The sequence below is a fragment of the Cryphonectria parasitica genome (assembly GCF_011745365.1).
Source record: "Cryphonectria parasitica EP155 unplaced genomic scaffold M406scaffold_3, whole genome shotgun sequence".
Lineage (NCBI taxonomy): Eukaryota > Fungi > Ascomycota > Sordariomycetes > Diaporthales > Cryphonectriaceae > Cryphonectria > Cryphonectria parasitica.
In genome coordinates, this window is record NW_024468911.1 from 4,485,854 (window position 1) to 4,502,024 (window position 16,171).

The window sequence follows — 16,171 nt, forward strand, 5'->3', positions numbered from 1 at the left end:
TCCATGCCTCACTTGTCGATCCCGCCTGTGTGACTTCCATCAATCACTAGCCTTTCAATCAGATCAAGAAGAATTCTTTTTTCTTTCCTGAAGCCCACCATGTCGAGCGAATCCAAGGATGGAATATTGGCAGTCAGTGGCAGCCTGCTGGGTTTGTCGACGCTGGTCGTCGGGCTCAGACTGTGCGCTCGCAAGCAGCAGAACGCCAGGTTGATGACCGACGATGCACTGGCCGTTCTGAGTCTGGTAAGCAAGCATCTGACTCGAGGGAGCACTGTGTAACAAGTCAACGAGGCTTGCTGATAGAAGTGGTTATTCAAAGGTTGCTTTTGTTGGGACGGCGGCGTGTACTTTTCTCAGTAAGTTTCTTTTTCCATACTACATCATCCTATCACATTCACAATTTACTCGTGACAATATACTGATCAGCTCGTAGTGGTCAAACACAAGACTGTCGGGTATCCCAGTACAGACTTCACTGTAGCGGAAGAATTAGCAGTAGCTGAAATCGCAGCCAAGGTACGAAGTCTGTCTTGTTTCTGCTCGCGTGTGTCAACGATTGATTAATTCGACCCAGCTCAATGTCGCCTGGGATGTGCTCGGCCTCACAAGTCTGGCCTGCATCAAGCTCAGTGCCCTCTTCTTCTACAGGCGCGTCTTCTGCATACACGGGTGGCTTGAGGCTCAGTGGTTCAGCATAGCCACCTTTGTCACCATTGTGCTCGTGGTCCTATGGGATGTTGTCTTCAGCTTCCTGCCCGGTTTCCAGTGTGGTACACACTTTTCCGCTCTTTGGGATGGCACCTATGAGACATACTGCACCATTTCCTTCCCGTACCTGTACGGCCTCGCCGTGTCCGACTTCCTCCTCGACGTGTGGATCCTGTTCCTTCCGATCCCTCGCATCCTGCAGCTGCACGCGACGGCATCGCAGAAGTCTGGTTTTATCGGTGTCTTTGCCCTTGCGTTCGTTGGCCTTGGTGCCTCGATCACTCGAATGGTGATCTACATCCAGGTTGAGAATGGAGGACCTTCTTATTTCCTAACTCATGACGAAGACCGTGAGTAATATCTCCATTGCCTATCATTGGATTAACATAGGAGTCAACTGCCCAAGAACAACCTACTGACTGGCTCGGCCGCGCAGTGATCGACACGAAATCCATCTACTTTGCAATGCTCGAGATCGGCATATCTCTTATCGCCGTCAACCTTCCCTCCCTCTGGATGCTCTTCACCTCTGTCACGCCCGAGAAGGTCATCCGCAGCATCCGCAGCGTCATTTCCCTCGGCTCCCTGCGCAGTCGTGGCAGCAGCCGTGGCGATGTCGACAATGTGGCAGGAAAGGCAAGCACAGCCGGCAGCACACGTCCCAGCGAGTCTTCTGGGAGACTACGCAACGATGTGGAAGCTCAAAAGGCGGAGGTGTATGCTACACCAGATGAGATTAGGCCACATCAAGAGGAACTAGGAAACGGTGTGCACATTCACAGCACGGTGTCGATCCACCATCAGCCATCTGAAAAGTAAGCTGGTGGGACTCACCAAGACAGAAGTTGCCGTGTACAAAGGAAAACAGTTGGAGGGCTTGTGAACGAGTCCATGGTGAAGATGTGATAAGTGTGGCAGGGCCCTTATACTGCCTAGGTAATAGGGTCTGGGTAGATTTGTTCCTTTACTGGAACCTTAGATGGCTGGACTGTTTCTTATGTGTGATTGTGTGGACGTGGCGTAAAAGGACGTCATTGAGCCAGGCTATACCCTTCTACATATTATATCTTTGTCGAGATACTGAATAAAACGCAGATGTTTGAGAACTTTTGTAGTGCCAGGTCGCTTTCCATGCTCGCTGGGGAAGTCACTTTCTTTGAAATCACTGATGAATAGGTTATCGACACGGTATCAATGTATTGCCAAGTAGATATATCTTTGCGTTCTGGTAGCGAGGACTGACTTGAAGGGGCTAGATCGTTTAGAGCACGCAACATACTTAGATGCGGCGATGCGTTCTCACTTTGACGGCTCGCAGACCATGTTGTACAACATGTAGACACAGATATCCTCTTGAAAACAAGAGACGGCATGCAGGATCTCAAGCACCATTGGTAGGCTGAAGATTGAAAAAGATGTTGATCAATTCTTGTTGACAGGCTTTCCTAGCATTCAGAAATCTCACAAAGGAAAGAATGGAAAAAAAAAAAAAAAAAAAAAAGGAAGAAGAAAAAAAAAAAGGAAGAAGAAAAAAAAAAGGGGGGGGAGGCAGATAAAAAAGGGACAAACACATGAATCATGAGCTATAGGTACCTCTTGACTGCAGAACGAACGCTCATACATGCCAGTCAGGGTAGCAGAAAACTTACATTGTTCACTTTATATCTACATGGGCCATTTCCCCTTCTCCTGGAGCCCAGCCTTTGCCTTCTGCCAGTCTCTTGCATTATACTTCCAGACCCAGCCCGTAACATTAGCATCGTAACTCTGAGGACCGAAGCTCTCAACGTCGCTCAAGCCCAGACTCCGAACAGTAGCTTTCCAAGGTTCGTTCTCCGCAGCCGTCTCCGTCCTGAACAGATCACATCCCAGCTCAGCAATGGCGAACTCCATGAGCGAGCAATACGCCTCGGTACCAAGGCCCTTGCGCCAGTGCTTGTGATCAATCATAACCCCTAGATCTGTAAACAGCTTCTTCTTCTCCTCGGCTTCTGAGCCGCTTTCACCGGCTGCCGCTGTAGACTCCACCCATTCAAAGCAGTTATAGCTGCCCTGTCCGATGACCTCTCCCGTCTCCCTCAAAGTGATGACCATGAAGGCGTTCTTGCCTTCGGGCTGCATAGCCTTCCATCTGCTGAAGCGGCCTCGTAGTCTCTCCAATGTGAGGTCTTTCTCGCAGGGAAAGTAGGGAAAATTCTCCGGCGTCTGAAGATATTGAAGAAGGCCTTCTGCATCTGATTCTTGAGCTGTCCTGATTATGAGACGAGGGGAGACTATATCGTACTCGTCGCGAGGGAAGCGAGGGCCTGAAGTCGGCATGTTTCTCAGAGAGTAAGTATCGCTCGGAAGAGTGGTCTTATCGGTCGAGCCCGGGGCAATGGGAGTATTGTTGTAGCAAACAGAAGGCTAGGAGATGGAAAGATATAGGGCTCAGGAGTTGCGTCGTGCCTCGGAGGAGCTTAGATGTACTCAGAGACATATGGAATCGCAGTCCTCTGCGTTACGGCGATTCCAAGAAATGAGCGGGGAGCGGGGGCAAGTTGTGATTATAGATGCCGGAATACCACAAGTTTCTTGTCTTCAAAACATTCGCGCAATCAGTAATGACTCACTGCCAGTGGAACATGAAGTGGAAGTGGGCCCATCATCGCGGACACAATAGTGAGAATATCCGCAAAGCTCTGCACCATTTGCATTCATAAAGTCTAAGAGATTAGATTGGCCTTCCCCTCACCGGAACGAAGAACGATAATTAACCTGAAGTTGGAAGGAGGTACCATAGTAGATTGGTGATGAGAGGGGCGAAGGAGGAGACATGTCGCATTGGGATTCTTGAAGGGGGAAAAAAAGAAGATAATGCATTGGTTGGTTCAGAACACTTGCCTCGACCAGCTCCAGCCGTCTCCAATAACGTAACTCTCTCCATGCGTCCAGCTGAAGGATGGCTAGCGAACCACTGAAAGCCGGTCTACCGCAACCATTCGAGCAGCAGTAGAGATGAGAATGCCGAGAATCTATCTGCTGGGTTCGATTCAATCAAAATGTCCGGTATGTTCGCCTTTCCTTTTGTTCGTCTTCCATGTCAAGGCTGCATCTCAGTGTCATCTCTGACGCTCTCAACCTTGAGTTGTGCAATGGCAGCCACCAAGTAGCCAGATCAACGCTGGGAGCATAAAGACTAGCCGTAATTACCAGCAATATTGGCATATTGGTCAGTCTCCTCGTCTTTCAAAACCTTACTTTACAAGGCTGCTTAGTCTTGCAATGAGCTCTCTTCGAAACTTGATTCTAGCCCACGATTGGCTCCTGACAGTAATACAGATGTGTGCCTGTTTCGGGTCAGCCTTCGACTCTTTAAAGGCACCAGTAATGCAGCCACGGAGGATCGCCACAAGTTTCTGCAGCACGGCCAAAGTATCTGTGTGCTGTAGCAGATCGGTCAATCCAAATGTCCGCTGGACATGGACGATAATAAGCATACATATCCAACGACGACATGGCACGTGGCAATGTGCTACACTAGATGCTGGCAGACGTGCTTTCTTTCAAAACAAGCATTGGCCTCGGAAAAGCTTAGTAGAGGCCTGCTCGGAAAAGATTCCGAAACTTGCCAAATTGGCATCTTGCGGTGGACGTTTGGGTCTGTGCTGACGGGCAGAGGCCAAGGAAGGTCTCTCATGTTTGGGGTCTCGATGACTTGCATAGACGTGCATGGAAACATGAACCAATGATATCTCGCTCCCAAGAATTGTTGATTGGGATGATTTGATCGTAATATTGACTGCGCCAGCGTCGCAAAGCCCCCTCTTACTCGTGACCCGGTCACGGCCCTGACTTGACAAACTGTGAAGCAGCGTAACGATGTGCGCAGCGAAACAATGGTAAAATTAAGATAGTCATTGAGTTTCATGAATGCCTGCGTTTGGGTCTCGGGTCACTTTAGGTGAGAAACGCAAGTTGCAGTGATCAGTGCTCAAGTTCATAATTCCAAACGTTTTCTGCCAGTGTTTATTTAATACCTTTATGCTTGCCACCTACGATGAATTGATTAATTATACTTTGTCTCCCCCATCAACGCATTCACCACTCTCAAGTCTCAAGGCAGCACAGATACTTATTCTTTTTGGCGCAGGGCGCAACAATTTGCAGTCTTTCGAATCTCAACATTCACTTCTCCATCATCGTAATTGTCGCGAATTCCTCCTCTATCAAAATGCATTCCTCACTCATTGTACCGTCCGCGCTTCAAGCCTTGTGCTTCCTTGCCGGCTTTGCCTCAGGTGCGCGCCACGTTGCGATCACTCTGCAGATTGACTTCTCACTAACCTGGCCGCATCACAGCTCAGACGGACGGATTCGATGCCATCACGCGTCCCACCAAAAACGAGAGCATCACTGCTGGCTCGACAACCCACATCACCTGGGAGTATGATGACAAGTGGCCAGGGGACATCACAATCACGCTCATCGGCGGTAGTAGCCCTTCCACGCTGTCGCCTGTCGATAATCTCACATGTATGCTTGCTTGCTTAACAACGGCTGATGTCTCGCCAGGCTACACATAACAAGACTAACGTTTGGCAGCGAACTATGATAATTCCAAAGGCGATTTTACATGGGCTGTCGACAAGAGCCTCGGTGAAGATGCAACCTACGGTATTCAGATTTACTGGAACACCAACTCCTCGGTATTCCAATGGTCCAACCCTTTCCACATCGTTGCGTCCAAAGACAGCGGCTCTAGTGTCGCATCACCCAAGACGTCTGTGTCTGTATAAAATTCCGATGAGGTCAACTAAAGACTTATGGGGGGAGGTCATGGTTGAACACGAGAGTCATGGAGTGAGAAGCTGGACTTCCATGCATTGCTTTTGGCTGAGGAGCACGAGAGCTCAGACCTCATAGCCAATCAATTTACAATGATTTTCCAGTTCTTCTCATCAGGTATGCCACGAACCTGAAGTCTCAACACAATAATTACTTCTCACTACACATCCAACTTTGGCTATTCAGCGCCGTCGGAAGTTGCGAGGGATTCAAGGGCTACGGCTGCGACGTCGTCTTCGGCCTGAAAACAAGTCTCCAGCACGTCGACTTAGCTGGCCTATATATTCCCGCACGCTATATCTATTACGCCGTCGGCACCCCATGACATTATCGTTCCATGCAGCGGCATCCCTCCGTGCAAGTGCACCAGCTGATTGGCGACAGCAGTGGAAGTGATTTGTCAAGCGCCGGACGAGGCTCTCTCCCCGGGCCAGAAGCAACAGGAACCTTGGTGCCTGATGGACCTGCACGAGGTGGCCGTGCGAGATTGCCCGTGCTTGCTGCAGCAGCCTGGTTCACGTTGCCTCTGTTGTTGCCTGACCCACCACCCACCTTCTCCCAAGGGTTCTGGTTGTCTCCAAGGGCAGATATTTCCACGGGTGCAATATTGACCCTAGACAGAAAGCTTCATGTACCTACAGTCCAGGCCCTTGACTGATTACCACTCGATCCCTCGGAAAATGTATGGTTCTTTCCACCTTGTGAGTGATTGAGAAGGAGTTCATGTCTTCTTCCCGCGCACCCGTGCGGCGCAGGGGTCTGAAAAACTACCTGGGTTCATTGGACCGTGACGCCTATTGGAGAACACCTATGGCTGCTTTTTCCCATAGTGGAGGGTGCTCTTGCATTGCTTCCAGGAATGTTCTATTGCGGTAGTGGTGGAACATTGAAGTAGGTGTTGGTGTAGGCCTTGTTGTAGAAATGCTGGGCCTTGGCCTCGGGCAGCATGTGTGTGAGAGTCCTACGCCAAAAATCCGTCGCTTTGAGAAGGTGTCTCCGGAGCGCTGGACCATGGGCCATGGGTGTAGGAATTCCAGGGGGCGCGCCGTGCGGAAGAAGCTGCGGGGTGGCCACAATGCAGTGTGCTGGCTTCCCACCGTGTCCTTGACGCAGAATGCGATGGAAATGCGATGGAAAGTCGAGTCTCTCAAGTGTCAATTCATAAGATTGAGTGATATTTTGCTACTTACTCGAATATGCTCTTTTGGACAAGTCTGACCAAATGAATCCTGTAGAAGCAGATGACGCGTCGCCTCGGCCTTTGGGTAATTTTCTTTCTTGTTCGGGGGGGGGGGGGGTGGGGGAGGGATGTGTCAAGAAACGACGGAAAGGAGAAGAGGAAGAATACCGAAACCGAGAACAGATGAGAAGAAACGAGACCATCAAATCTGATATTCAAATTGGGCCCCTGTTGACGCTCAAGGCAGCTGGGAAACCCTCATCGGGTATGCCACGCCAACACATTCAATGCTTAGTCCTACTAACTATATCCCTTTCAGAAACTCCTCCAAGGTGAGAGGCTTCCTCACAGCATTATTCAACCCTTCATGGTATGTAACCCACACCTTGTGCTCTGCTTTCCCCTCACCCTGTCTCTTGCCGTTGTTCCCATCGGTCTCGGACAGCGGTAGAGCCGTCTCGACAATGACGCGCCCAAAAAAGTCCTTCTTGATGATGGGCAAAATGGGAAATTTTTTCAGGCCGGCGTTCTCCTTGTCATCGGACAGTATATGAATATCAATGGCGACGTCGTCAGTCGTTCCGCCGGCTTTGAACCGTGCTTGCCGAGCAGCTGCTTCGTGAGCAGCTATCGTCTTCTGAAGTTCCTGGTCGAGAACTTGGCGTACGGCGTAGCGGACAGGAATTTGAGTAGCCAATACATTGGCTCCGGCAGTCTCAAAAGTGGAGAGCATGTCGAGGTCACTTTCAAAATCGTTAGCACGAGGTCGTCCTATCAATAAGGAAACCCTCGCCAGGGAAGGGGGACACTCACGGATCCATCCTGTAAACCCACTGTGATCGGCCTGTCGTGGACAACGAGCTTGCATCCTCGATCTTTCCTTTCAACAACGATATGCCGACTTCAGCCAAAACCTCCGCAGCACGGCGGACCATCTCCCTTTCCGTATCTTTTCGAACACTTGCGACAGCTCCCTTATCAGTACTGCCACCCACAACCACAGGCCTCACATCTGGAGAGATCAGCCGGACGAGGAATGGCAGAAAGTCGGTGGCAATATCCTCTGGACTCCTGAAGGCGCGCATCAGCGCCGGTGGCAGCTGTCCTTGTAAAGCTTGCAGCAGGGCCCGGTTTTGCTTCTCCGCCTCATAAGCGGAGTAGTCAGCCCGCGGTCCTGTGAAGGGCAGTGGCACCGAGGGCTCTTCATCGCCTTCTGCGGCTCGCCACTGCTTCTCGTAGCTGGTGTTGGTATGTGGCCGGTGTGGGCTGGAGAACAGATGGTGACAGGCTAGCACAGGCTGGCTGAGGTAGGGTCCGAGTTCCCATTCTTGGCTTGCAAACAGGCGTGAAGAGCAGGTGTCGTGAAAATGAAGCCACTCGTAGGCCTCGTTGGGTTTGGAGAGGTACGAGTCGTCGTTGAAATCGCGGTTTGGATATTCAGAGAAGATTTCCGTGATGATACGGTCGACCTCACCGCTTGTATCGACCATCTCGCGTAGACGTTCCATGGCATGTTTCTTGAGGTGCTCTGTGAAGCCCAGCTGGGCTTGCGGTTTCTCATGTCGCGTTTTCTTGTCCAGGCTGACGTCGGCCTGTCTGGGGAAGCCGGCCCCCTCTTGGAAGACGCGGGTGACAATGTCCTTGGTGCCACCTCTGCCGAGCCCTCGTGCACCTCCCCCACCGTGTTGCAGGTCCTGGATAATGTGTTTGTCCACCCACTGCCGGGTGAGTTGGAGTGCACCCTGGGTGTGTGTCGCCTTGAGCCGGCCTGCAACCCACTCGCCGACGACCATGACCCCACGCAGGTCTCCCTCCGCAGCGCTCTCTGCTCCACGCTTGGCATCGAGGCCATTCGACATGCCCCATGCAGCCTCGCAGAGCTTGCGTGCGGCATCCTTCTCACACGGAATGCCCTCCTTCTCGAAAACTGATCTCAGCCTGTTGACTACGATCTCCACCGACGGCTTGCCAATACGTATGATCTCGGCAAGCCCCGACTGTCTCAAAGGTCTCAAAGACGGATGATACACATCGTTGCAAATCAGAACGAGAGGCCTCATTTGTCGAAAATCGTCTCCCTTCTTCCTCCTGCGCGTACCTGTTGTCGACGTCGCTGCAGCTGCGGCATTCTTCTGGTCCGCCAGAAGGAGATCAATCAAAGCCTTGACGAATCCACCATCGCCCGAAGCCCCAGATCCAGTCGTAACACCATCCACCTCATCCACTACCACGCAGACCGGCCGAGCCACTTTTGCCTTCTCTCCAGGATTGGGCTTAGCATGCTCGACAGTCTTGACGCTTTCTGTGCCCAGACTGGTCCTGATCCGGCCTTTGACGACATCCCGACTTCGATCATCGCTGGCGTTGATCTCCATGACCTCGTATCCTGCCTGTCGCGCGCATACATGTGCGAGTGTCGTCTTTCCCAGACCTGGAGGCCCGGTCAGCAAGAGAACTTTTCTATGTGGCTTCTCCTCCTCTTGCTGCTGCTGCTGTTGATTTTGGTGTTGTCTTCTAGTACTTGTCGGTCTTTGCTTAGACGAGTGCGGGAAGACGATGGGGTCCCAGCGTTTCAGCCACCGAAGAACCTGCCGGTTGGTGAGGTCATCGCCGACGAGGTCCACGAAATTCCGAGCTCGATATTTCTCCGTCCACAACATTGTTTTCCTGGGCTTCTTGGTAGTTACAGGCGTCTTTTCTACGGATGGCACGACAGAGCTCTTTTGAGCCGGTGCGTTCTTGTCCGCCCTCCCCGCGGCCTCGATCTCTGTTGTGGCTGCAGTGACGAGCTGGTGGATATCTATACCATAGTACGACCGCTTTGCACGGCCCTCCTTTGTCCTAGACCGTTCAGCGACCATGTCTTGGTACGACGTGTTGACGGTGGTGGCACGCTTGAGGATGCCATCTGACTTTCCCGAGCAGGTGACAAAGGCATAACCATCGCGACCGAGTCTCATCTGTTCGTAGGGTTCGTAGGGTCTTGTGGGAGTGGAGGAAGCCTGGGGCTGCACGCGGTTGAATAGCCGTGCATAGCGAGCCTCCTCCTCGGCATCGAGTTGTTGAACTTGTTCTCTATCGTCTTCCCGCCTCGCAGTCTCGGTGCTTCCCTCGACAGAACGCGTCTCTGTTTCGCGCATCTCCCGCGGGTCGTCGAGCATGATCTTCTTCGCGGTGGGGCCTTGGTCTGCTTCCTCCTCTTCGTCGGAGCTGTCCTCGACGAGGAAGCCTCCTGCGGCCCTCGGCTTGGCGATCTCTTTGGGCACATCTCGCGCTGGGAGAGGGCGTTTCTTTGGTACCGCGGGCGAGGAGCTGGGCGGATATGCGATAGGAGATGAAGGTGCAGCCATGTTTGTTGAGTCAAGATGCAGACTGGTCGTGGAGTTTATGGCTGAGAGGTCGACATGAGGACAATTGGAGTTCTGTGGCCAGTATCCTGGGTTTCTTGGTAGGATGGTTGCTGTGGATTTGTCGTGCAGCAACGCGTCTGTACTCCCACTCTAAACTCCAAACGCGTCTGTCGCGCGTCTGACTTAAGTTGTTACCCTAACCCTATAGACGACACGCTCCACCTAAAGACCATTTACAGGCCTGGGATGAACTTTTGTACTCTCAGTTGGTGTAGAAGAGAGTAATGAAGTGTGAAATTCACTAGAATCCTTTCAGTTCCTGGGACATCATATTGCACTAGAAGAGCTTGCATGACTGTGAGGCTGGTGATTAGACCATGAGTCCCATGTCAGTGCTGGTTGTTTCCTGGTCTGGTCTCAGTCTACTCACCACGAAAGTCATTTCGCATGGTAATCATTCCCAAAACTCACTCTGGGGGTATCAATCAAATCCCTCAGACCCTTGATTTATGCTCAGTTTGCTGAGTAATAATTCTGGAACACATTGGAACATGATGACATTGGGGTAGTATGCGCCTCGTTACCATCCCCAAGCTGCCCCTTGATCCTCTTCGTGATGAAACACGGGTGCAATGCTAGTACTTCTAGAGGCGCATTGTACAATATGACATTGGCCTAGTTCCTTCTTCATGTTTGACAAATACACTGATTAGTCCTAGTAATTGAGGACTTGCTCCCAATGCTATGCCTGATTCTGCGTAATTCATAAAACACATAAAGAGTCTGGCTTGTCTAAAGAGGGCTCTACAATTGCCTTGGTTGATCATTTGGCAAGCCAGGGAGGACACCCTGCTATCACTCGAGTGAATGAAAAGAGTTTCTTACCTAATTTTAAGTGAATAAAAACGGGTCCAATCTCCTGCACTCAGTCCCAACACCACTTCAGTATAGGCCTATACCACAATCTACAAACTGGCTCCTTACTGGCAGCCATTGAGCCTTCTGCCAGTGATTTGTTTTGACGCTTCATTCTGATTCATTCAACCCAGAGGGTCCTGAGGTTCCGTGATGCCTCCCACCTCATCACGAACTCAGTCCATTCCAAAGCAGCCGTGTTCGATAGCAATGTAGGTGGAACGGCAATCTCTCCCATCACACCGCCGGATTGCTGCTCATATGTACTTATCAGAAGCTAATGCTGGCGCAGATCCCTCGACCAGGAAGCTCGTCAACATCCCCTTCCTCCACAGCAAAAGCCTGCCCAAGCAGCATGAATTACCATCCTTCAAGCAGAAAGAAGCCCAAGCAACATCCGCGATTCCTGCATACCCATGAGCCAATTCCAACAGCCCCCTCTGAATTGACTTTTTCACAGACATCATAGTGTGCAATGGTCAATTCTCCATTGGTGTGGCCGGAACCTTATCGACTATCAATGGAAGAATCTGCTAAGTCTGAACAAATTCCCCCGGGCTGCGCCATCAGAGAAGATCGAGACACAGATCTTCTTGCCAACAGTCTACTATATCGCCGTTGGAATCAAAGGACTATCCCAGACCCTACACCTCTGCAGCGTTGCCACCAATAACAACAAACTCAGGGTCGTCAGCAGTCAGGGCTTTAGGTGGCCCCTTTCGCTAGGTAACGACTCTAGGCTCAGCACACCAGATGATCGGGCCTCGCCGACGGGGGAAGAACCTTTCCGCCTCTGTACAAGACGCAGCAGCGGTACCTACAATCAAGAACGACGGATACAACGCCCACATCGTCACAATCTCCAGCCTGCGTTTACCGGTACGCATACTTGCGCTAGATCAAGCCAGAAACCTTCTATAGTCATCTTCGATGGATAGGAGGAGGATCCGTCAATTCCATATTCATGCTCCTCGATATCCTGGTGGTCCCAGGTGGGCATTGTGCCGGCTAGATGTTTAGGAGTTTGGGGGGGGGGGGGGGTTAGTCATATCTTGCACTTGTTGGAAACATGGATGGACAAAAAAAAAACTGTATGCACAGATAGATCCTATGGACTCCTGACGCGAGACGAAGGCCCCATAGCTGATCTTTTCTATAGAGATGGTAACAAGGACCCTTCTTCTTGTTCCGGTTGCTGTACATCATGCATCTCCCGCCACAGCCAACTAGTTTTTCTTCTCATCCAGATCATATACCTTGCAGCACAACAAACTGTTGATGCTTCAGATGACCACCAACTTGCCCACCCCGGCTGACATCCTGATCATTTCGTATGCTTGCCAGTTGGAGCACTTCTTGCTTCTTTGTCAACTTGTTCCAGCCCTTAGATACCAACTGCCAATGCCCTCGAGAGATGTTGTCATCACACCTAGCCTGGGGGAGGAGGCTGTGCATCTGAGTGGAGGTACGCCTGGAGGCAACTCATCTTGTTGTTGCCAGGAGAGGTCATCTCTCCTTTGAGGATCATGGTGGAGGAACTGCAGGGTGTCATGGCTCGGGGGGGGGGGGGGGTTTCCCAGTCCTTTGACAAGACACAAGACACAGTACTGCTCCTTGTTCAGCTTCACAAGTGGACATCACATGATGGATGATGGCGTGTCTCTGAACTCCCTTCCAGAACCTACAATGTGTCATTCTTCTGTACTTACTCAGCGACAGCACATTCTCAGCCTTGTTGGAATAGTCAAGTTTCGATGCCTGCATACTTGGTGTCGTGACCTATCTGTGCTTAACTGCTTTGAATTTTTGGCCTTTATAATTCTTCAAAGGGAATATGGTTGAGATATTGCAACATTTAGCATATGTTCCAGAATAGCAACGCTGTTCATTCTTCTTGGGAGCTTTGAGTCCGTTTTCTAACCATCATCACATTACTAGAGGTGCTGCTGGGCACATCCCCACCCAATATGGGACTGAAAGTGGCACAACTTTCAGTGCACAGTTAGCAGAAATGCCACTAATTACTTCAAACTTGTCTCACAGAAACTAAGTACATTCTTTCCAACAAACCCAGGATTCAGGCCATCATGTCCCTTCCATGTGCTATATTGATTTGCCTCCTTAGACTTTCATACTGATCCTCTTAAACTCCCCATTAACTCTCAATGACACTATGGCTCTTGATAAACCTTCAAACTATAACATTCAAAGTATAGACTTTCTGGTATTACTGTAATTGGCTGTCTGGTGCCGCCCCACTATGGTTCCCTGATGTCAAGCAAGTCCCTCAATCTCCTGCCCACAATGGGTTTTCCTTTGGCTCGTAATTTTACAATAGCTGAGGGACTCCTTTTTGGCTACCATTCAATCCCCCTGGCTTTCAATACAAGGATCAACTATGCCACCATTTCCGAATAACTAGGCCATCCCAAGTCACAGCCCCAGCCCTGATGCCAGCAAGGAATCCTGACCAGCAGCAAAATTAACAATTGGTTTCCCAACTGTCAGCCAAATAATAGCTGTTCTTGTAAGTTGAATATTTTAAATATTCACTCCCAAGCTTTTTCCACCACCAGCTCCCCCTCTCTGCGCCATTGAAATCGAGTGACTGGCCGCCGCCGCCTCTGCGTCAGCCCCTTCCTGAGCCCTGATGCCAGCCAGAATCCTGGCAACCTTCATCATCAACTTGCTCTATTGGATTCTCTGCGAAACTATCGTGACAGGTACATTGCCTTCTTACACTCTTCCATTCAGCATCATCATTATTAATATCATCATCTTAATAAACTGACGAGGCCAGGCCGTCTTTAGGGATTCTCAAGCCTCTGCCACCTAGCTTTACTTCATCTCTTCTCAAGGTACTTGGCCCTCTTCCCCCCAACGCACGATTGCCCAGATCTATTTGTCAACTCCTCCATCAAGAAGCCATTCATGCCTGTCACTATGAGATCTAGGTCTCCTCCCTCCCTCCTGGCGATCCAGATCAAGTCAAAGATCGATCTCGAACACCTCTGACCCGTCCTCTCAGGTTGCCGAGTCGTTGGAAGGCTACCATCCCGCTGCCCTCAGAAGCAATCCCAAATTCCCCTGACCAACCCAGACAGCAGCACAAGTCCTCGTATTTCCTATCTCTCTTTCTCGCCCTGCTAAGAAGACAACAAAGACGACCATGAACTTCCCACGCAACCAAACCCCCGAGTCTCGCGTCAACATGGCCGGCCCAAACTCTTTTCCTTCTGGCATTCCTGGATACGGCGAGCCTGGATACGGTCCTCGTGGTGTCAACGAGACAAGCCAGCTCCTCAGCGCGCAGTCCAGGATTTCGCAGCCCCGTCTTCAGACTCCTTTTACCTCCTCGCCCCCTACCATCGCGTTGATGGGCTCGGAGATGCGTGCTCCCATTGACCCGGCTTTGTTCATCGACCCAAAACTCACCATGTCTTCAAGCCCCCTCGGTGGTCATGGTGGCCCAGTCTACCCTGGCGGCGGTATTCCCCTGCCCGCCAGCTTTGTCCCACCCGTCCACGTCGAGCTGCAGCCCAGCCGCATTAAGGATGCAGGCTACACTCGACACCCTGACCCCAACTTCCGCCCGTACGGCCCCAACCAGTGGGTGGACATCCTATACAACCACACGCTGCTCCGATACATCTCCAAGAACGAGATCACCGACATCAGGAAGCACTGTGAGAAGCTGGCCCAGGCCGTCAACCCCGATGACCCTCGCCCCGTTCTGATTGATAACGGCCCCTTCACCACCGCCGACGCACAGGCCGTGTGGAAGTACTGCACCGTGTACATCAAGCGGCGCGACCAGCTCCGCAACAATGTCTCGGCCCGAAAGTCCCGCTCCAGGAAGGACAACGAAGTCAAGCACTGGAAGATGATTGCCCTGGCAGCTGGCGCCCCTGATGTGCCCTTCGAATTCGATGGCGACGACCCAGCGTACTCCAACGAGGCGCTGGTGCCTCGGGAGACCCAGGATGCCATCAACGCTATGCGAGCCAGCTGGGCCTCTTCTGACAACATACAAAAGTCGGTCAAAGACGAGGAGGCTCCAGTCGTCCCTCCTGAGGCCGCGTTGCCGCCAGGCCAGCTGCCTCTTCCAATCTTCGAGGGCGCCATGCCACCAATTGTCCAAGACGAGAACAGTGCCTCGACTCCGGCCCCTCATCGACCGCAGACACGAGCCACGACCAGAGCGCAGGCTCGTGGTCGTGGCTATGACAATGGTGTAGGCGATCAGACTGCCGTCGGCGGTGCTCGTGGTCGCGGTCGTGCTCGTGTTCGTAGTCGACAATTAGGTGCAGGTGGTGACCAGGCTACGGCCGTCCACCACGCGCCACTGCTCACAGCCTCTCCTGTAGATCAGCGGTTGGCCCCCTCGACTGCTTCGCCAGTTCCTCGCGCGGTCCCTCCCACGCCTTCCATGATGGACCACCTGCGAAACCAGATGGTCGACAGAGAGGCCAGCCAGGGTTCTGTCCTGGAAGACAGGGAGGAGACCAAGGTGGACTGGAGTGAGTTCCAGAGTGGCTTTGTGTGAGGAGCTGTCGTGGAAGAAAGAGCCGCCTGGTGACAAGGGTATACTTCCTACCTCGACACCTCTGCCAGTGTCAAACAATCCCAGCTCATGGCGCAGGAGTTACACAAGGACTTAACAGCACTGGGTAAAGCTTGTTCACTTACGACAGCATATCATTGAGTCCTTCTTGGACAGAAGTCTGGCCCTCTTCTACTCCACAGCCCAAGCTGTGATATTCTGTGATGAGATATCCTGCGACGACAGAAGTTTTGGCTTGATCAGGTCATCTACAATGCTGGAGGTTTGGGAGCAGGAGTGTCCTATCAAGGACCTTTCACCTTTCTTTATTATCATTATTGTGTTTCTTTCTTCTTTTTGGGAATGCCAGCTTGATACCTTGATACCCTACATTCTCAATGCTTTGATCATTGGCTTTTAAGGTGGGGACATTTGGGTGCAGAAAGGGCATATCTGGGCGCAGGCTGGAGCAGCGATACAATGAGACAAACATGGTCAAGAGGAAAGGAAGGGCTGATAAATTGAAGAAAGACTAAAGGCAGAAACAACAGGACTTGGTTTGCCCTTGGTTGCAGCATACAATCTGGAGTTGAAGGAAAAATTACAGCAATGGGTTCCATTTTATTTTGGCCTGTGTGGTAGCTA

The 16,171-nt window shown here is 51.4% G+C and overlaps 6 protein-coding genes across 6 annotated transcripts; 4 read left to right on the forward strand and 2 right to left on the reverse strand.

The window, feature by feature from the left end:
• Positions 1 to 49: 49 nt before the first annotated feature.
• M406DRAFT_355782 (uncharacterized protein) lies at positions 50 to 967 on the forward strand (the record flags this gene model as incomplete). Its single annotated transcript, XM_040923256.1, has 4 exons — positions 50 to 246; positions 323 to 359; positions 437 to 519; positions 578 to 967. Coding segments are annotated over exons 1-4 (657 nt in total), but the record flags the coding sequence as incomplete, so codon positions are not given.
• A 76-nt stretch (positions 968 to 1,043) lies between these two features.
• Positions 1,044 to 1,815, forward strand: M406DRAFT_355783 (uncharacterized protein). The gene is made up of 2 exons (XM_040923257.1): positions 1,044 to 1,061; positions 1,148 to 1,815. The coding sequence occupies exon 2, from the start codon at positions 1,177 to 1,179 to the stop codon at positions 1,528 to 1,530; it is 354 nt and encodes a 117-aa protein (XP_040778924.1). The 5' UTR covers positions 1,044 to 1,061; positions 1,148 to 1,176; the 3' UTR covers positions 1,531 to 1,815.
• A 561-nt stretch (positions 1,816 to 2,376) lies between these two features.
• Positions 2,377 to 3,030, reverse strand: M406DRAFT_329010 (acyl-CoA N-acyltransferase; the record flags this gene model as incomplete). Its single annotated transcript, XM_040920385.1, has 1 exon — positions 2,377 to 3,030. The coding sequence occupies one exon, from the start codon at positions 3,028 to 3,030 to the stop codon at positions 2,377 to 2,379; it is 654 nt and encodes a 217-aa protein (XP_040778925.1).
• A 1,894-nt stretch (positions 3,031 to 4,924) lies between these two features.
• On the forward strand, positions 4,925 to 5,489 carry M406DRAFT_70065 (uncharacterized protein; the record flags this gene model as incomplete). Its single annotated transcript, XM_040925310.1, has 3 exons — positions 4,925 to 4,991; positions 5,053 to 5,226; positions 5,296 to 5,489. The coding sequence occupies 3 exons, from the start codon at positions 4,925 to 4,927 to the stop codon at positions 5,487 to 5,489; spliced, it is 435 nt and encodes a 144-aa protein (XP_040778926.1).
• Positions 5,490 to 7,022: 1,533 nt separating this feature from the next.
• On the reverse strand, positions 7,023 to 9,579 carry M406DRAFT_254021 (P-loop containing nucleoside triphosphate hydrolase protein; the record flags this gene model as incomplete). The annotated part of the gene is made up of 2 exons (XM_040916934.1): positions 7,023 to 7,461; positions 7,532 to 9,579. The coding sequence occupies 2 exons, from the start codon at positions 9,577 to 9,579 to the stop codon at positions 7,023 to 7,025; spliced, it is 2,487 nt and encodes an 828-aa protein (XP_040778927.1).
• Positions 9,580 to 14,194: 4,615 nt separating this feature from the next.
• On the forward strand, positions 14,195 to 15,529 carry M406DRAFT_70067 (basic-leucine zipper transcription factor DNA binding nucleus regulation of transcription, DNA-dependent; the record flags this gene model as incomplete). The annotated part of the gene is made up of 1 exon (XM_040925311.1): positions 14,195 to 15,529. The coding sequence occupies one exon, from the start codon at positions 14,195 to 14,197 to the stop codon at positions 15,527 to 15,529; it is 1,335 nt and encodes a 444-aa protein (XP_040778928.1).
• Positions 15,530 to 16,171: the final 642 nt, after the last annotated feature.